The sequence below is a fragment of the Argiope bruennichi genome, chromosome 4 (assembly GCF_947563725.1).
Source record: "Argiope bruennichi chromosome 4, qqArgBrue1.1, whole genome shotgun sequence".
NCBI classification, from domain to species: domain Eukaryota; kingdom Metazoa; phylum Arthropoda; class Arachnida; order Araneae; family Araneidae; genus Argiope; species Argiope bruennichi.
In genome coordinates this window covers 9,203,076-9,225,930 of record NC_079154.1, presented here as the reverse complement: position 1 = coordinate 9,225,930, position 22,855 = coordinate 9,203,076, and the positions used below count along the sequence as shown (strand labels likewise).

The window sequence follows — 22,855 nt, the reverse complement described above, 5'->3', positions numbered from 1 at the left end:
TTGCTTTTCCGAGTGCAAGAGGTTGAAATTAAAAGAATCGAGAAGCGTTGACTGTTGCATCTGTGTAATTGCAATACAGTAAAACCATCCGAATTCCAATTATGGAATCACTTTGAAAAAAAAATCTGCAAACAAAATCTTCCCGAAAATGAATAATCACACTGAAATAATTAACTTTGACTGATATCTTAAATGATAATTTATTACAAAAAGTCAATATACAAAATGGTGGACAGAACAGTTTTTGTAGTCATTAAATTAATCTATTGCAAGCCTATTTCATTTCGTTTTTAAATATTTTTCCATCAATTATCGATATATTAAATTATCCAAATCGGATGTTTTACCAATATATCGGGACAATTGGTGTCTTACTGTAATTATTATTATTTTTTTAATTTCCACTTCTATACCTTCTGTATCTCTATTTCAAGTTTCAGCCAAAAACTTAATATGTTCTTTATTAAGCGACATAAAATCAATAATGGCTATTCAATTTGACTGATAACCTCTCTTAGAAAATTCCACTTTTATAAATGCGAATCTTCTGAGTTGGAATTTTTAAATCGGGAAAACTTGTTTTGACGTGCCGGTCATGACAATCTTCAGCGCTATCTATCACGTGATCTTGACGGCACTTTTTATTAAATAAAAGATTTGATGAAGAAAAAGAAGAATGCTAATTCTAAAAATAAAAAAACGATCACACGCGCGATGTGTTTAATTTGAAAAATAATTGAAATCTGCGAATTTTATATGTTATAAGAACAAGAAAAGAATAATAATGCGACTGTGTGTAAAAGCAGGTATTAAAACAGTGACAAACATTGTAGTTAAACATATTTCATCGTATTTTTTAAAAAAAATATTAAAATAAAAGAAATAAATGTTATTAACGTAAGGAAATAAAATTATTAATATAAGGAAATAAAATTTATATTAATAAGAAACTAATTATTTAGATTTTAAGTCGGTGCAAAATAAAGTTTAGTGAAATAATTTTTTAATTGCTTATTTATAAAAATTATAAATGTATTTATATTTTATATAAATATATTATATTTTTAATACAAAATTTAATTACATTTCCGCCAGCTTATAATGCTTAAATTTCTTCTAGAAATAACAAAAAAAGTGACTGTAGAATTTATTGGCTTTGCATAAAACAACCTAAAAAAATATATAATCTTCCTATTTGTAAAGAAAAATATCGTTTACTATTTATATTTGCTTGTTAAAATTATTATTAACCAGTGGAAAAACCAAACGATAAATAATTAATAAAAGCCATGACTAAAAATTTTTCTCTATAATTTTCCGTTCTAAAAATACAAAAAAAGAAAAGGAAAAAAAAAATGCCAAAACAATGTAATTTCAAATTTCGTACCACTTAAAAATAAAGAAAAAAGTACAAAAAGCCGCTTGCCACAATTAAATTGAAAACCCAATCTTAAACAAACAAACAGAAAAAATCTGTTAATTTCTCAAAAATAACTAGATGATTATAATATCAGTTGCACTTCAGTTTAACATTTGCAATTTCATTCCGCCTGAGGTAAGGCCTCTACAGTCCGCCAGAAATTAATCATTAAAATTCAAGCTCTGATTACAACGATTTTCTGTCTGTTCAAACGGTTCAATGGTCAATTCCTGGCTTACCTTTATGTGAGGCTCCTCTTCCTCTAGGGGTTTGCATCTGGAGTAGTCCGACCTCTCTGCCCAGGAACTATTCGCTTCGCAAGACCGCGTGGCATTTTCTGTAACAGTCAGGAGCACAATATTGGAGGCAGTTTGATTATAGTACGCAGAAACATATAATTTATGCACATAATTCATCGTGGGGTTGAAAGCATGCAATCAAACCAACATTATCTTCTAGGGGGGAGATGGTTTGGTTCAGCCATTACGCTTCAATCTGTTTTACGTACCTTTAACATGAGGATGATGAAATATGCTTCTAAGTTTCCAGTGCAATATATTTTGCAATGTTTGTTGAGTGAATATATTTCATAGAGATTCTTGAAAGACATTTTAGTTAGATTTATTTACCATTTTGAAGTTGTCATTTGTTGATGCAAGGCTTTATTTTCCATTAACAAGCTGAAATATCTGCATGAATGGCATTTAAGTGAGTTAACTTTTCTAAGGTATATGATTACATTCGTGATATATTCTTTAAAAATCGTTCTGAAGTCATTATATTTTTAAATATTTGTGTAAAAGAATTTGAGAAAAATATGTATGAAACCAAAATATACCAGTTAAATGGCAAAAATTTCTTAAAAATTGGAAAAAAGGTCTTTATTTGGTTAAAAAGAGGTATAAACAAAAAAAAAATCTTCTAATTTAGAGATTAAATCAAATGATTCGCTTAAAATTTGCTGATAGATGAAGAAATAAAGACAATTTTATAAAGACGTTAAAAAATTAAAAATATTAAATTAAAAAAAAACCCTTTCCAATGCAGTTCCCTACCTTAAACTAAAACATCATGTTAAGAGGAAGAAAGGTAATAAGTATTTAATACAGGGCTTCATATCCCACTTATCTTCAATCAATGGAAGATTATTTTGTGGTTCGGAAAGTATTTTATTTCACGATCTTCTGTTTCAATCCAAATTTTCCGCGTTTTATAAATTTTTTAAAATATTCCTGTTGTCGAGCAACATTTGGAGCACTATTAATATGCTAGATAAAAAGTTAACTAGTAACATTTAAGAGACTTCTGTTTGAATTATGAATATTTTAAATATCCAATAATGTAATGAAATATCTTTCCTTCAGATTTTATGTTTATTGCGTTTTACATTTTCCTTCAAATAGCAAAAATGTTTTTAAGATGAGGTTTTTTGAAATACTTTGTTATTCCTTATATTTCCATATATAGTGAAACTTCGTTCCCGAATCTTACTTGCAATGCGAAATGCTCGTGAAGTAAAACTATTTTTTTTTCATAGGTATGCATGTAAAATAGAACAAAGAGGTCCAATCCAATAATAAAAACAAAACCCGAAAGCAGTTTTATAATATTTATAATGCATGATTTTTTTTTTACAAGAAAATTGTCTAAAGACGTCCGTCTTTGATAATGCTTCCGAGATTTGGTACATTATCATTGATAACATTAACATTATCATTAATATCATTAACATTAATAATATTATCATTAAATGAATATGCGGCACTCACAGTTACTGCCGCAACAGGGCGATGCTTCTCAATATGGGATGTAATAATTTCCCATGCTTTCAGCATCTCCATAATTTTACTGGAAGATTGTTGCTCTGTTGCTCTATTGTTTTTTCTCTCCTGACCAAATAATCTCAAAAGCATTCTGATATGACACAGAATGCAGCTCAAAAAGTTCTTTAATAGGTCTGGCCATTTTCTTTAACCAGCGCATTGATGTCGTTACCCTTTATCACTATCCCCACAATCTTGGCCAAGAGACAAAAATCATGTTGATCAAAGTTTCATTAATCCACTACAACGCTATCCGGTCAAGCTTTCTTCCATGTCGATGTAAGGGCTCCTCAAACCAGCATTCAACATCGACCGATACAAGTCAATTCAGTATGTGCCATCACGGTGTCTCCTCCCCACTCGTTCTGCGAAACATCACTCTTTCAGACAGTCACTTTTTTTTAAACATTTTATTAACATTTTGGACGAGGTTTGAGTGCATATATTTTAGAGCGAAAATAGCTTGAGTGGTAGTTCATATGTTCTAAAATTATTTGAGAATTTGATGACATTTTTCGAAGAATATTGTTCCTCACCACAATATATGTAATACTAATAAGGAAATAATAAAATGTAAAGCAGCTTTTAATTATTATTAAGCATGTATCTAAATATCGTAAAGCACTATGATTGATGCATAAATATTAACAGAAAGAAAATAATGCCAACATTAGACATCTAGAAATGCAAATGTATTGTATTGAATTGTATGTATTGATGCATCATTTATTTGTTAGTATAAGCAGATAAAAAATAATCGAATTTTTTCACAGCACATTTTTAATTTTAAATCTCATATTGATGCTTCAATTATCGTCTAAAAATCCATTTTCTAAATTAAATCAGATGTCCATAACTTAAATGACCGAAAGAAACACTTCGTTTGATATCTTCTCTATATTTTATAATTATCGATATTTAAAATAAGAATATATTCAGAAAATGTTCAATAAATATAAACTAAGAATTCTTATAATGGATTTGCTTGCCATTTGAAATCTGCAAAATTTAAAATTGCCCATCCTTATGCTGACTACAACTTTAAAAATGTAATTCTGTTATAGGGAATATATATACAGCGAGTAAATGAATAAAATATCATGGATATGTTTTTGATCTAGAAAGAAAAACTGTATGAAGTAAATAAACAGTTTTTCACTATACTAAAGGATTTTAAGTGATGGAATATATTTTAAAAATGAATTATTCAGATAAAGTTAATAAAAAATGGGGTTTTGCTAAAGCATTAAAAAATAAAATCCCTTTTTATTATTATTATTTTGTGTTAAGTACATTATCTTGCATTTTTAGAATCTGAACTTTTTTTTACTTACTTTTACTTATCTTACTTTTTTTTTTTTCCTATACATAATTCTGTGTGCCATTTGCACAGAATTGATATATAACTAATTTACCTTATTAGCTGCATAATTCAGTTCTGAATATATTAAAGTAATACATGTCATCATCAACATAGAAATGAACTAAATTTTCAAACTCAAACACATCAAGAAGTGAGGAAAAAAATCAATTACAAAATTCCATGCTTACAAACATGAACAGTGTTAAAAATAGTTAAAAAAGTTTTTGAAAAATAACATGAAAAGATGGAGTCAACTGCTTTTTCCTCACTTAAAAAGGGCCTCTGCCAAAACGTTATAGTTAGAAAACACTTATTGAAAATATATCGATTTATTGAATGTGTTATATCGATAAACATTTATTTCTCTTTTTAATCACTAGACAATGATTATTAATTTAATGCAATCTACAACAAAAGCACTTGTCTACAGAACCAGCGCCACCATGTGCTGCAAATTATAACCATTCAAGAGCTATGCTGGTAAGAAATGAGAATATATCCATCCCCTCCCACAAAATAAAATGTCTCTTAATTATGCGAAATTAATGTAGATATTTATTCTTTTTGTGTATATGTTTGTGTTTTGTAAATATTATAGATTAAAAGGAATTTAGGAACAATTTACTGGTGTCATATTGCACATTTTCACATAAACATGAATGAATTTATTTTCATGGATATTTACATTTAGAGTAATTCCTTAGAGAAAATATATTTTGTCTTCGCTCACTAAAAGTTTAATTGCAATTTAAAACTACTACATTTTTTTTTTCATTTCTCTATTTCAGAAGTTTTAATGAATATAGTTAAAGAAAAATTATAATTTTGAGCTCAAGAAATGCCTGTTGCTTCATATGACTTTTGAGGAAGGGAATTTAATTTTGAATGAATGTTTTAGTTCAAACGCAGTACTTCGTTTGTTATAGAGAAAGATAAAAAGGTTCTAACAGCATTCTAAAATGTTCTAACAGCAGCTTTCAGAGTATTATGGTCTCATTAGATTCAATCTAAATTTACAAATTATCGTTTTCAGAGAATAAAAACTGATATCAAGTAAAGAATAAAAACACGTATGTTCGAGAACAAGCTTTATTATGAAATAAAGGAAGAATAATGCTTTTAAGGATATTACTAGTTAGCCATCAATAACTATATCATTCTTAGAAAAATTACTTCTTGAGAAATAATTACGTGAAAAAAGAATGACAAGGAAAATGAGGTTATGGACAGTAAACTGTCTATAAACTTTGTAGTAAACTCGGTCCATTTAATTGCAACAAGCTAAAATATTAGTATGAATATTTTAAAACCGCAGTCTAATATCTGCAATAAAAGTTATAAATATTTATGATTCATTATTAATGAAATAAAAAAAATCCATACTAGTTAGGAAATTGTCTGAAGTAAGAAACATATGCAAATAGTTCAAGAAATCTATATGACAAACCACAATTATTATAGGTTCAAAAAACATGCATTAAAAAATTGCACAAAATCTAAATTTACTATAAATGCAAGAGAGAAAAAGGATCAAAACTTTGATTTCTTGAATGAAAGTGTAATCTGAGTACAATGTTTTTACTTTTAAATGCACCTTTAATGTTGAAGGTGCATTTAAAAGTGTTTGTCATAAAAGATTTGTCATAATTTAATGATTTTGTTTTGTCATAAAAGAAAAATTTCATTTTGCAGATATTTCAAAATTAAAAAAAAATAAATGAGTCAGCTATCTTTATTTTTTTCGGTTAGGATCCAGAAATTGAATTATGCAAAAATATAAAAAATTCGAACATAATTCTTTGTATAATTACACTCTGAATCGAGTTTAAAACCTAAGATGAGATGCTTTATGTACTTGATGTATTAAAGACACAATATATTGCTTGCAATATTAATTTTATAACAAAAAAAGTATATTTTTGTGATGTATAGCATTCAATGCTATAAATATTAAAAATTTCTACTGCTTTTACATGTCAAATAGATGATTTGACAAATAAATAAAAAATAATAATAAAAATAATAATTATTAATATGAATATTATTTTAAATCAAATTAATTGAATTGGGGTGAACTAATACAGAACTATGTCTACTGTTTAAAAGTTAGCTAAAAACTGTTAACTAAAAAATAATTTATTTTATTAGTTAAAGGTGTTGTATTCTTTGTAAATGAAGGCTACCAAGAATGTTATTATACATTTAATTTTTTGGAATTTTTTTGAAGTAATAAATTATAACAATAATTTGTTGATGCAATTATATTCATTATTTATTATTTTATTACCTTTGAAAATATTTGGTCAATTCTTGCATTATTTATTCTGTTTTCACGTTTTCTGTTATCTGTTATCTCCTTTGTTCTTCGAGAACTATAATTATTTATGATATATATATATATATATATATATATATATTCTGATGATTTAACGCAGTCTCATTTTTCGTTGCGTTTTTACTATATTATGATTACTCATTTCTGTATGTGAAATACGAATGTTTTATGATTTTCTGTTCTGTATTTCCCATATATATGTTTTCTTTTTTTAATATTATTCTTCAAATTATTATTTCAATATTTTATGCTGTTTTCTTGTTAATGGAGAAGTTGTATATAAAAGAGTGGATAATAAGCGTTAATTTAAATAATTTTTCTAAATAAGTTTCTTTAGTTTTAGCATACATATTTACAAAACAGCGAGCTTGAATTAAAATTGCCGTTTTCATTGTGTTAATAGCCTATTACACACACAAATCAAGCCTATTTATTTGATATGACTAGCCAATGCAAATATGCAATTTTAAGATTGTCCATGCAAAGATATAAATGCGGATCTTTTACCATCTTTCAATACTTTCGTCGCTGCACTTCTTCGGAACTTGAGAACCAGCTTTCAATCAAGTTCAAAGTAAAAAGGACGAGATGAGTTTTAGTTTAATTATGTCAAAATAATTTATCACTTCACTCACTTACTATCATCTTTACATGTGGTGTTTTGACAGGAAATTTTGAAAACAAGCGGAATCTAAGAGCCAGTACACTATCGTGATGGGATATACCCGACTTAATTTTTCTCCCGATGGGAAGTTTTAATTGCGAGTTACATCAAGCAATTTTCGTATTTTAATTGGATTAATAGTTGGTTACTTGAAATGTTTTGCTTGTTTGTCAGGAAATGAAATAATTTATTTGAGTTGTATATTATGAATATAAGTATGTATATTACGAAATATTTAAAGCGTTTTACAACTTTATAAACACAGTGTCGCTAATTCGCACTACCAGAAATCATATACTATTTCTCAGGGTTTTTATTGTATTTATGTTACACCATTTTTACATCGAATTTCGAATTCAAAAATTAAAATTTCCCCAATTTCATTCTTTTCGAGCTGTCAGATTATTTTATGAGAATAGAATATATTAAATTATTCCTTGCTACTCTATTTACCATAGACATGTTAGAATTAAAAGAATAGAAGATAAGGATTTTTCAAGTAATTCAACAAAATATAGCTTCTTATAAAAAAATAACCATTATATTTACATATATTTGCAAATATATTACTTTAAGCCTTTTACTATTGAGTTCATTTTCGCATCTTTCAAACATTCCATCATATTTTTACACGCAATTTCAGCCTGCTCATGTGATCTTCTTCTTAGAAGACTCGAGAGCATATTTGACTTTCATTTGTTGATTATAAATATTCTTTAAATATATTATGGCGTACTAAGCAAAATTTAATTTGTGAATTTCAAAATTTGTAAATTTGGGTGCTTGTGCAAAATATTTATTCTCGAAGGAAAGTGTTGACAACACTATTAAAAAAACCCTTTAATAGCTGATAGTTTAGAGTTAGTAGAAGTGGAGCATTACACGATAGAATAACGTGTTTTCATTGTTGAGCAGTATTTCAAAAATAATGAGTCTGGCGACCTCAGTTCAAAAATTTGTGAATTGGCTCCTTAGATCGTGTGATTGAACACAACTGGATTTCTTTTTATGGAGTTCTTTGAAGTCAAAGGTCTATGCCAACAAGCACACGGGAATTGAAAGAAGAAATTCAACGTTGCATCAACGAAATTCAGCCACATTTATGCCAAATAGTTATGGAAAATGTCGGCAGAAGAGTGCGTATGTGTCAGCAAAGCCATGGAAACCATTTGCCCTATGTGTTATTCCATACATAACCCTATCCTGTGTATTTTACAATTCAATAAAAATCTAACAAATTAAAGAAACTCAAATTTTGTGTTAACACGTTGTTCTTCGTATGACACTCCATTTTTACAAACTCTAAACTATCAGAAGTCAAATGTCTTTTTTAAATAGGGTTGCAAACACTTTACTGCATGAATGATGGAAAATTCAAATCTTGCGTTAATTTTGAAATACCCTTAAGAATTAGCAAAAACACCACAAATTCATAGTCTATATCTAAATTTCATACTGATAAAATGGGATTTCAAATAATACTTTCTATATGATATCTAACTAAAAATCGAGAATTTCCTCTGATTATAGTTTCAAAAATAAATTTAAATTATATCTATAATTATAAAATAAAAGTAAAGCTTTCAAAGAAGCATACATAATTATAATGAAATACTGGTAAAAGCAGATAAAAAATATATGATGATGAAAATTGCCATTTATGCTTTATTCATTGCCTACGCGATTTCGAGCTTCAAAACCTCCTAACCAAAACAACATCATGTTCTCACATGATAAAAAAAACATAAAAAAGATTAACAGAAGAAGTTGAAATGGCTCTTTCGAGCTGTGAAAAAAAATATTAAGTTCTTGCTGGCCAAATTACATAGTGGGTAGTGAAACAGCAAGAATCCACAAGAGATTATATGAACAAGATTTTTTAATAAAATAGTTCTAATTTTATGGCCGAGTTCTTTTTATCGTGAAAATAAGTACATTAAAATTTTTTATCATTGAAAACAAATGCATTTTTATTCAACTCGGAGTTATTCTGTTTGAATCTAGTTTAAGTTAAGTACAATAATTCAGACGGAATTTCTTTCTATATAAATAAACACAGAGCATTGGATGAAATATAAAAAATATCACTGTATAACAATTTCATAAATATTAAATAATCTAAGAATGCTATTATTAGATACAAATTTTGTTGAAAAGCGAATTAATTAATTGCATACACGTTTCTAAATCACGGTGCTATAAATGAAATATTTAATGATATTTCAAGTGAAAATAGGTTTCATTTTCATTCATTTAAAGTGTAATTTCCATTCATAATTACAGCATTTAAACCTCCGTGTTTTCCTAAACCGTTTTCAGAAAATTTTAATTACAGCCCACAAACCATGAAATGCGCGTTGTTTCGTTTGTCTCAAGAGAAAAGTTATTCAGTTTAATTTTGAATGAAAGTAATTCAAGTCACCCATAGCACGCAGCGAAACAACCTGTTCTAAAGGACGACATTTTCGCTCGAAGAATTTTTCAGAACTTTATGGTGACACTAGCTTAGTTTTGAGCGTAAAATTGTCATCTTCAGGAGATAGAAAAAGATTTAAGTGAAAAGAATATTTATTGCAAATCTGGGTTAGTCAGTTATTTAAGATAGATCGATGATTTTAAATATTCATAAGGGATTTCGTCAACTTTATCTGGTTAATTATAAAGTTCATTTCAATTTATGGGAAGAAATGGTTCAATTAAAAATAATGGAGAAGGAAATGTAACCACTGCTAAGAACTTGTAACAGAATCTTGATATAAATTCTTAATACGAAACAATTAAATGTTTATTTCGAAAATGGCATAATGTTCTCTTTATTTCATAGAAGTGATAAAATTTTAATGCTTATCAGAATTAATAAATTTACAATGATAAAAAAATATTGAGAAAAATTTTAGAATTGATCAGATGCATTGCTTCAAAAAATTGTATAGAATTTCTTAAACTGTTGGGTATTGGTGTCAAACATTAAATTTTCAACAACGGTGAAATTGAAAGTAACTTCTAATAAAGGAAACTCTAATTAAAAGTAACTTCTAAATAAACTTCTACATTTTAAGGCCTAAATTAAAATGACATATTAAAAAAATTAAAGCAGATTCTAAATTTGAAACATTGTAACATAATATTAATTTAAGTTTAACTCGTCAATCCTCATTAACAAAAAAAAAAAAAAAGGATTCTCTCGTAATCACGTAGCAACGATAATGTGCGCATACAAAGAAGTATTACCTCTGGACCAAATGTAAATATATGTATTAACTAAATAAAAAAAAATGCATTGTTGTAGAAGATGCTTAAAACTATTTCTAAAGTTAATTAATATACGAATAAAAATCATACAGAAATTAATATTAATATTGCTAATCAATTTATTTTTTGAAGTTTAAACTGGTATAAGAACTATTTTAGCATAAGTATATGCTTTTATGGTATTCAAGAAAAAGAGACAAAAAGTGCTACTAATTTTTAAACAAATATTAACTTAATATTTAAAATATTCTTTATTAATGAGCATTTGCTACCTAAGTGCATAGTTTGACAGTTTTATGTCAAAAGATTGTCCTGTGGAGCATTTCGGATTACTTTTTTTTCATCATGTATAACGCTTGATGTTGTTAACATACATTATGCCATTACTATGAATATTATCCTGAAAAAAACATAAGCTAAATGAATAGTTTTTATAACTCAAAATAATTATCTTATCTATTTTTAAAATAATTATAAAATCTATTTTCGTCTAAAATAATCTTGCGCTTTCATCGATGCAATAATTTGCATTTTAATGACATTACAAAATACACATACCAAAAATTCAATATCATTCTTTCAGAAATGGCTCATAAATGTTTTGAAATATGATATAAATTTAATTTTTTTTTCTCATTTCAGAAAGAACGAACCCCGAATTCATTGAGTGACCAAAACATTAGGAATAATACCCATCCAGAAGTTGCACGTGTTGGCATTATAAACTGAATTCACTAATGAAAAGCTTTCGTCTGGTCAGAAGCACCAGAAAACGTTGCCATTCTCTTGTATATGAAACAGCAAGATATTCAGAAAAATTAGATGGTATACTACATATTTGTAGCCATCAGAGGCGCGGTTCCAGTTATTTCCGAAATCGCGAATCCTTTTGGTTTCCTTTGCTAACTGGCCATGCCCTCAAAATACAACGGCCAAGCCAAAAAAGCTTTGAACACAAAGCGAAACAGAGGACGGAAAATCACTTAATGAGGCCAAAAGAAGAGTCAAATAACTGACAAGCGTTGTGCGCTGTAACAGACGTGCTTCCACACAAGAAGAAGCAGCAGAATACAATTAATAATCGTTACAAAGCATATCTATATTCTGTATAAAATATCCATATTCTCAAAATGCAGAGCTTCCCTAATTTCATTCAGTTTTCAATGACGCAATATTTTAAGAGTAAAAATTATTTTCACTCTTAAGAGTAAAAATTATTTTCACTTTCACATTTCTTTTAATTTTGGCCTAAAAAATAGAAAAGAATTTTTTTTTCAATTCTTTTCAAAAACTAAGAAATTTCTCAGTTTAAAATAAAAATTATGACAGTTACTATACTATTAATCTGCCATCAAAATCTTGACGTTTTCATCTTCAATCAGTCGAAAACAAATCTTTACTAGAATCACGAGCACTTTCACCAATTTTCCTAGCAATGAATTCAGCTCTGTCTGTTGGAAAATAATCAAATACTTTACCCACTTCGTTTTCGTGACTTTTATAACCTTAACTGCTTTTTTTTCAACTTTTTTAGGATCAAAATCATGGATCAAGAAATTCAATAGTAGTATTCAATAAATTAGAATATATGCACTATCACAATTCTGTAATTATTACACTGTCATTACTTGTAATCTAATTTTATTTCTGAAACCCTAACGCTCTTTCTCTTTTTTTTCTGCATAAACTCTTTCCTCCCTTGCAGTAGCTCTTTTTTTCCTACAGCAACCCCTCCCTCCCTCTTTCTTTTGCCGCAGCAACTCTTTTCCTTTATTTTACCGCACAAATGTGTTTCTTTTACCGTTCATTATAGTTGAAAATAAATTTCTTATCAGAACCTTATCACAACCTGAATTTTTCGGAACTGCGTCTTTTAATTATTTAATTTTGAAACTATCAGCTATATTTAGAATTAAATCTATAGCTAATGCACTTTAGTCTTCTTTTTTATCTTGCCAATATAATATATTTTAAAATTATGTCTGAAACATTATATATATATACATACACGCGCACGTATTCACACACACACACGCACACGCACACGCACACGCACACACACACTTAAATGAACAATATGCATTCATCTGAATTCCAAGGCAAGGATTTGCACTTTAAACTTGTGGTCAGGTGTGACCTACTTTCAGTTTAAGAAGGATTTGCTGACCGCTCGTTCAATCGAAATGAATGTTTCGTAATGATATGCACAAGTTTTCACACACATCGAGATTCCACTAAGCTTTTCATTCCGTTACGCGAAGATGATCCGTAGGTAAGATCCAATCTTGTCACAAATTGAAATAACTATCTGATTATCCAAGCTCGAATTAAACAACTCTTTTAAATCCTATTTAGGATTGTATATTGGATGGCAACTATTAATAAATAAGTAATGAATTTAATCTTTTCGAAAAAGACATCAAGGCATTTAAAATTTGTGTCATCTTATTGCATTTTAGACATGTTATTAAAAAGGTTTTTGAAAAAAAATTTTTAATTTTTTTTTTTGAAAATATGAAAATAAATCAAATTTCTAGTATATCCACAAAATGCACTGTTTTAGATGAAGTAGTACTTCGGACTTACTATTCGCTTGTTTTTACTGCTTATAGTACTTACAGCATAAGAAGAATAAATGTGGGTGAGAATATATGTACCCAACGCCAATTGAGTTAGCTAGTTAGTTTAGTTATATTAACGTCCCATTCGAAGCAACACTAGGGCTATTTTGGGACGGACCTCGTAATTTTGAACCACGGGCAGATCACGAGGACGACACCTGAGCTGGCACCCCCCCTCTCCACACCACACCAGCGGGAGGACGTTTGGTCAGGATGGATTTAACGTGCAACAGACCCCCTGACACGACGGTTCTTCGGTGGAATCGGGTCTCGAACCTGGAACCCTCCGGTTCCGAAGCCGAGAAGTTACCACCAGGCCACCGCGGCCCCAATGCCGATTGAAAACGAAAGATATAATAGCTAAAATAGTTTTAATTAAAAATTAAAAGGAATACACATTATTTATAGCAAAAAAAAAATCAATTTAAAAAAATTGAGGAAAAAAAAAGAATAACAAAAGCTCACTGTCTTTTACACTCATTTAAAAACCAAACATCACATTTCCAACAATGTCAACACTTTCCAACTCTGCTCTCTTCTCTAGTTGTCGATAGGGTGAGAGGATATAAGCACAATGATGTAACTACGTGTTGCCATCGAATGAAACCTAAATCCTTTCTCACATATATAAAGTAAACATGATTTCAATTGTTACAAATAAATCTGATGTTCACAGCTACGTGGTATTAATTTTATATATGAGAAAGTACAAACATATATCACTCTAAAACTCGATTCAATGCCAATGTCCACATAAATAAATGTATTTTTCAAATTGCATATACATTTAAACTTTAAATTATGTTTGTATAAAATATAATAATATACACAACTTCAAATATCATTTTCATAATATTTACGTTTATATAAAATACTATACTATATCAGATTCTTTTATTATCTACGACTTTCCTCTTAACATATTTTACCAGCATTCATTTGTAATTTATGTAGAGAAATGAAAGATAGCGCCACCTAGAGTAATGAAAATAATTATAAGCGTGAACATTTTTTAACTAACAAAATATTTAATAAATTATCGCTAAACGTTTACTAAAATCTTCGTTAGGCTTTATAACTTTTGAGAGAAAAATTTGATTAAAATGTGTGCAAAAAATGTACTTTTATTTATATAGATTTATCATTATTTCTGGATATTCTCTGATGAAATCCTTTATAAGGAAGGTAATGAATTTAAAGTAGATTTTTATAATAGCTTTTCTGCCGTGGAGAATCGAAATGAATTTTTATGAAATACCATCAATTATATTAATGTATTTTTCAATTACTTTAAGATTATTAAATGTTTTAACTTTATAGTCTTAAGTATCCTACTAATCTTTTAATTTAATTCCTTAAGATTTCTCAGTGCAATTACTTTTAATTATTTTAAGAAGAAGAAGAATGCAATTTGATTTAGATGATAACGATCAGTATCGTTTCATATGATTTTTTATCCATTATATAAATTTAAGTAATGTGAATTGTTTCATTCGAAATCAAGCATTCGAGGTGAGAACCATAAAAAAATTATTCAATTTTTATACATATTAAATATTTATTAAAATTGTTTCTATAAAACAAATCATTATGAATTTCTTGTTTTGTATCCAGAAAAATATTAAGCGACTAAGTACTGGCACGTTTTAACATTACTTTGCTGTGAATAATATATTTCGCGCGATTTCTTGCGAAAATAATTGTTATTTGTAATTGTGACTTGTACATGTTTTCCCTCGTCAGTTTCGTAAATTTTAATTAAAGAGGTTCACCCTAGAAAGAAGCATTCTTTTGAATTTCAAACTCATGAGTTGCATACTGTTTCCTTAGTCGCATGAGGAAAGATGTTTGATTTAATTTTAAATGAGGGGAATCCAAGACATCCTATACAAAGAACGGCAGATCTGTCTGAATGGAAAGCCTGTTGCTTTAAGAAACATTTCGAAAGTTACTGTCTCAATAGCTTTGTTTTGAACAGTCAACGTGTTTTATGGAAATAGACATCGATCTGAACTGAAGAGGCTGTCTATTGCAAATTAACATTATTTTCGAACGGAAGATAAATCAATAATTTTGAATTTTCATAAGGATTTCATGAGTCTGCCTTTCGTAAATGGTATTCAGCGATTTTACCCTTTAACAACGATATGGTTTTTTAAGCTATTAAATGGCCAATACCTATTATCCAAAACCATCATTAAAAGATTCTCTTTATTAGAAATTATGATTAAAAATAATGATGATGAAAATAATAATCAAAAATAATTTGTTCATGAAAGTTCAATTGAATGAGCTATGTTTAAGCGAATTAAGACGATAGATAGTACGCACATTTAAAAAGATAAATTGCATTAATTTTATATAATGTAATCTACAAATATTTTTCATTCTGATTTAATGAAGAAACGCTTTTAATTTACATAAAGATATAAGTAAGAAAAATTTACAAGGGAAAAAGATAAGGAACTTATCACTTTGAAAATATTTTAATATCGGTAAATATTGTTACGAAATAATCTGGTGGATATATGATAAAAACAGGTTGACACACTGAGATAAAAAAAATGATAATAAATGAAAACGGTGTTTTATTTCGTGGGAAGCATGTGTATAAAAAGTACAATAGAAAATATTCAAAGAATGATACTCGTAGAAATCGAATATAAGCAGACAGGAAAAACAAAAATAACACTCTGAGAGAGTTTTCTTGTTTCAGAAAATCAAACTTTTTTCACTGTACACACATCAATAATTTTCGCAACAATTAGTGTCAGAAGTGGGTAGGTAAAAAAGAAATTATGAAAACTCGATTTAGAATATCAAAATGTTTCTCGCATTCGCCTTTTACAGATTCCTAACAGGATATGGAATTTTCTAGAAGATTTTGTGGCTCTCGGTTCTTAATAAAGACATCACCATAAACTTATATTTGCCAAAAGTTTAATTATTATCGTCAATTTCGATGCCAATTCGCCAAGTTTCTAAGGCCAAAGGTCATTGACCTAAACCTCATTAAGAATATCTGTAAATCGCCTTTCAGTGATGCCACTAATATTTCAGGAAAATACTACTACATATTCGCAACTCTATATAGGTATTTGTTCTTATTCGTTTGGAAAATAGCAATGGAATATTTTGGAACATTAAATTTTAAAATAAATGCTCTTCCATTACGCCTCAATTATCTGCAGTAAATGAGTTAGAAAAATTCCAATTATGTTTTTGATCCATTTGAAATTTTATTACAGATTTATATTTTTTGCGCCATTCATCTGAATCCAGGAATCGTATATTCATTGTTAATCAGTATATGAAAAATAAAAAATCATATATGTTTTTGAAAGGTTTTTAGCGCCTTTCTTTCTATTCATTCGAATTAAAAAATATTTTCATGATTTCAATTCTATATAACAATTAAATCTTTTTCGTAATAGACAATTTTTTATTCAATCATCTTGTTTTTCATTTTCATGAAAATATAACATAAAGAAACCAAAAATGTTATTTTTTTTCATTTTTTTCTCTCTACGCAAAATGGAAGCTTACTTAGTAAACACTGAAATGCAATATTATTTTGAAGAAATAAGGAAATTTAACTTAAATGGCAACAGTTATAAATATTTAGTATTGTTTGTAGATTAAATTAATCAGTAAGCAATTATTTACTGAATTAGAAAATTTCTAAAATATTTAAGAAATTTAAATAATTTTACAATATTTATGAAATTAAATCGATTAATTATTTCTATATTAATAATTGAAAACATTTCCCTGCTTTATTCATTTATGCTATTAGATTTGTTATGAAACTATTGAACAAAATTATAGGATAAATCGATATTTTATTTTAAAATAAATAAATCAAACAATTAGACTTTTGAATTTTTTAATTAAAATATAAACTAAATCAAAAGTTTTAATCAGCACTACGATTCATTGGTTGAAATTCTATTCTGTTTAAAAAAAGAAAACAAAATATCGTTTTGCAGATATTTCAAAATCGATAAATGTACAGGTATTTATTCCTATGCGTCCAACCACTTACTACAGAACAGCATTGGAACATTAAAAACACCAACAATTCAACTAAAAGTTCTTCGGTTAAAACTAAAACTATTCCCCCCCCCCAAAAAAAAAAGATTTTTATTCATCCGATGTATTATAATGCCTTCGTGTTTCCCGCACTGCTTATCTGAATTTTATACATTCTGTGCCATTCGAAAGAGTTTCCCATGGGATTCGTGTTTTTTTAATATCTGCTAGTTCTTAGTATCACGTGATCGAATTTAAAAATACAAACTTCTTTAATTCTACTCCAATCTTTTGCTCTTAAGTTTTTGAATAAAAGAAATTACTCAAATATCTTTTATCATAGGACCGGCATCATACTTCTGTAGGAGTGGAAATTGTTTTCAAACAAATCAATTATTTCCGATTGAATAATTACTTTTAATGCAAAAAATTAGAAAGTAAAACGCATTTATGGAGATGGAAAAAAGATAATAATAGAAAATAATCGGATATAAACAGCATAACTTTGCGAAATAACATAATTGCTTTACTAAATTAAAAAAACAATGTTTTCAAAGAATTTCTGAATATTTCAAAATAGTACAGATATTTAACATTCGAAATAATCTTATTATATTCAAACGGCGTATCTAAAATGTAGTTATTGCAAACGATTAAAATGACTCTCTAAACAGAAATCAGCAGCAAATCAGCAGCAGAATTTAATTTATAATTGATTTTTGCCAGTCTTATTATATACTTTCTCTGATGATATATTTGAAATTTTAATTATTGATAAAACACAATATTTTTTTCGCTAGCGTTTTTTTAATATCTCGCTTACAAAGTACAGAGAGAGAAAGTATTATAATGTTAAAAAAAACAAAAAAAAAAAAAAACGAACTCGTGATTTTAATGAATCTTAGAACATTTCAAATCTATTCTAATCCAAAAACACTTTTGGAACTACGCCTGTCTATCTATGAGCATGAAAACTGAAAAAAAGCTTTGAGCAAGACAAATGAAATTCGCCATTTGAACTTAACAACAAAGTTGTTCATTTCCATTACATTTTGAACGAAATCCATTCTGAAGAAGTTTGTCTGTGCAAATGTTAAAAATAGTCCATCTGTTCGAATGCAAGGTAACCCCATAACTGCGAAGTGGAAAAGCTAAATGGATAAAATTTGGTGCACAGATTTAAAACACGAAGAGCAGCTGTTGATGAGATTTTAAACCAAATGAGTCAAGTTTCCGCGTGGGAAAAATAGTTTTACGGTCAGCTCTATTGAATGCTGACCGGATGCTGACAAACTTTGTGATCATTTGGCTACTTGTAAACGAATTTGGTGAATTTGGCGACAAAATGGATGATATCAGAATGTTCAGGAATTTTGATGATGGGACCAATAGGAGGCGATTATGCTTGATTGTTCTTCTCTGTCCTGCTCAGGGAGGTGTAAAAGGCCGTCCATAGAAGCCGAAGCTAGTGAGTCCATGACGAATTCGTTGGATCAGTCCAGGGAAGCGCAACCGTGAGTGGAGTTTAAAAAATGAGTGAATTAAGAGTTGATACAGTGAGCTGAGTTTTGAAGACAAGTACTGAAGCAGCATGAAGTGTGTGGAGTAGCCAGTCGTCTAGTAGTGAGTCGGCAGTTGGATACAGCTAAAGAGAGGAGATAGTGAAGAATAGCAGGCGTTCGGAGAGACCTTTTGCTATTTGTGACTACTTGTGGGCTGCTATTTGCTCTCAGTGTGTTGCTGTGTATTGCGTTTGTACGTCTCGGCTGTGTTTTGTCATCTGTGTATTCGTCTTAATAAACGTCGTGAATTGTTAATGAGGCTGTTGTTGATTGCGTGTCACCATATATGCACTACGAGCGAACCCGTTATCTAGTTTCAAAGAAATTCATTTATCCCTAACAATATCAATAAAACATCTTACAGGTAAGAACACATAAACAGAGTCTGCTTGACTTCTAACAAGTGATGGCAGAGTTGTATTTTAAGTGCTCTCTCATATTATGTGTGTATCATCTCTCATAAAGCAAAAAATTCTAATAACGGAAATTCTGTTAATAACGAATAACGTTTAAAATCCGTTATTCGTCTGTCCCTACCATATCTCTAAAAGATGCCAAATTCCCAATGCCATTTTACCTTCAGGCAATGATGCTTTAAAATCCACTAGAGATATGGAGGTTCTGAATAGTTGATTTCTCATTAATTGAATGAGAAAGATAAACATATTGTCGTTAATGATTACGTGGTAAATATTGTAAGTATTAAAGTCCAAAACTATTCAAAAATGTTTTAGAATCTGATGGAATCTTAAGGGCTTTGAGTCAGCCAATCAGGACAATAGAATTCTGTAGCAATTTTACTATTTCTATCTTCTAATATATAATATTGCATGAAAATCGGGAATCGAATGATCGCCGCTATTTATGTTGTTGTCAGAAATCCAAAGCCATGCATTGTCTCCTTATCGGATTTGTTACTCTAGAGAATTGGTCCGTTTCACAGGTGAGGAAGTTCGGCTGCTTTCTGAATGGATAATCATAATTTAACGCCTCATTAGTGCAGGATAACTAAGGACACTATATAATTCATCACGATAAGAGTTGCAGTATTTATTACACAAGATGATGAGACATATTTAAATATGTATGACAGCATTTATTTTTGCTTTTGATGCGATGATTGGATTCAGAAATATAAAGAAAAATGACATTGCTCGATATAAATATTTTGTCAATTCGAGATTATTTTGGCCTACCTGGAAACGAGAAAAATTATATTTAGAGTGACTTTTCGTTAGTCTCGCTTTATCTAACCGATACACGATTACATTTGTTTCAATAACTAAATGATGCATGTCTAAGAGAAATTATTTTGCTGTCATTATAGTTCGCTTTGGAAAAAAAATTCCATTCCATTCCATTCGTGTATGATTTAAATTGTATTTATATATCTATAATACTCTGTTACTATGCTATATTATTTATTAGGGTTAACAATATATACTAGTATTAACAGTATATACTGGTGCTAACAATATATTCTATGTAACAATATTGGTGTTAACAGAATATGCTGGTGTTAATTTATACTGATGTATGAGCAATATGTACTGATATATATACTAGTGGCGGATACAGTACTACCACGAGTTAGAAAAAAAATATTCGACCTTCGGAGTGTTAATTGGTTGTTAAATAATTATATAGATATAATAAATAATAATAAATTCCAGAGGCGAATAGGATTCAATCACAATATGTTAATAAATCTAATAAGAAAAGAAAGTCATCACGTACTCAAATGTTAAAATAGGATGCATTCTTTTGACTGATATGATATTATATATCAGTTTTTAATAGTTTTGTCACTTCCATCTTAATGTATTAAGAGTTTAAAATTTTGTATAGTTACATATTCCAGATGACAATACACTATTTTAATATTTTTATAATTTCATTTGTAACTATATATTAATTTGGATTCAATTTCGTTTCTATATGAGAGATTTAAGAGAGTATAGTACTGAATATGATAAATCAACAAAAAATTTTTTATTTATGTACTAAAACGTAAAGAATTTTTTAAATTCTTTTCTATTTTTAATTCTGCTTGTAAATTATTATTTTAAATATTATTATATCTTGCAAACGATTTTCTAATTTGAGATCGAGAATATTAAATGTTTAACCATTTTTATTATTTATAATTAGAGGGCCCGTTCTGTTTCGGTAACGCGCTACACTTTTGAACCATTGTAGAATCAATTCCTAGAATAAAATATTTGTAATTTTACATAATTTTGAATCGAATTACAGAATATCAGAATGATTTGATGAAACTTAGAAGTTATTCAATGCAGGTTCACTTTGATTGGTAGTTGCCAAAATTTCTAATTAAATATTCTAAAATCTTTTTATTAAATATTCAAAAATCGTTCTTTTTAATAAAATTCTAAAATCGGCAAGTTACAAAACTGCGAAATTCAGAAGATAGACGAAATGTTTTTAACAGCACTATGTTGTTATGGTACTAGAAAAGTTCATTTACAAAATACACAGAGTATGTGAGACAATTAAATTAACACGAATTTAATTTCAAACAATTTGTTGCAATCATTGCTGGGAAACTGTAACTAAACAGTTTATCTAAAAATCAATGTAACCTATATCCCTGACGAACCAGCTGGTCGCCAGAGGCGACTAGTTTATAATAAGTCTACAATAAGGAATTGCTTTCATACCTAGCGTGTCATAAAGGACACCATTAAATTCGTAGAAACAAGGAATCGAGGCAATCGAACCAGCGCTGACCGGAGGCCAGCAAGACAGTCCATCCCAAGTAGCATTGCAGAATCCTTGATCTTCTGAAATACAGAAAATTACAAGAATCAATCTATATTCATAAATTATTCAGAATCAATCTATATAAAGAAATTTCGTTCAGTGGATGATTTTGATTATATCTGGTGCACGACGCGGTACTGAACAGTTTAAATATCGAACTAAAACTAAATTTTGTTTCAAAGTTACCAATGTCTTTATTTCAAAATCAATTTCCTGACGTATTCAGTTTATTTAACAGTTATAATATTCGTGATTTGTGTATAGTTAAAAGAATAATAAAAACTTCATCTTCTTTGATAAATGCTTGATTTTAATCAGGCGTATAATATATTGATAGAAATAATTTAAAACAAATTGATGTCTCTAATTATCAAGATTAGCTAGTTTAATCACAATTTGTATAAGTTTGCATATAATCTTATAAGCAGAACGTATTTCAACTGTCAAAAAAATTAATTTCGAGATTTTGACCACATTCCACATTTTAGAATATTTCTGAGTCCAAATAAACCCTATTTTTGGAACAAAATACATTTTTCTTTTAATAGATATTTAAAAAAAAACCGCAATAATTAGCAAATTAAAAATATCTTTTTGACCGAACCTTTGAATAATAATTATGAGGTTACATGATAATTATGAGGAGACATTTCATATAAGCGATTACATAGCCAATTCATTTATTGGCCCGATGTATTTTAAAATTAATCTGGTCAAAGACTTTGTCCGAAGGAAGACAAAATTACGAAAATGATGTTTTGGAACTTACTAATGAATAAAACGTTTACTGTAATTTTTAATTTTTAGAGCTTGAATCATATACTTGTTTATATGTTCGTATGCTTTATTTTAAAGAGTGTAGTTTTAAAATGAAATTTACATCCAAATACATAATGAGTGTTCTACTGAATCAGCACTCTAACATAAGATTCATTCAAAATTCATGATCAAATTCCTTCATGGCTATGTTTCTGACGATATTTAAAATACTATATACGA

At 28.5% G+C, this 22,855-nt stretch overlaps 1 protein-coding gene across 1 annotated transcript in view; it reads right to left on the bottom strand.

The window, feature by feature from the left end:
- Positions 1–22,855, bottom strand: part of LOC129965694 (diuretic hormone receptor-like) — an 85,385-nt gene that overhangs the window by 39,092 nt on the left and 23,438 nt on the right. The window contains exons 2-3 of the mRNA XM_056079803.1: positions 21,754–21,876; positions 1,660–1,757 (exon numbers count right to left, since the gene is read on the bottom strand). Coding sequence (XP_055935778.1) covers positions 1,660–1,757; positions 21,754–21,876 — 221 coding nt within the window. The remainder of the gene's footprint in view (positions 1–1,659; positions 1,758–21,753; positions 21,877–22,855) is intronic.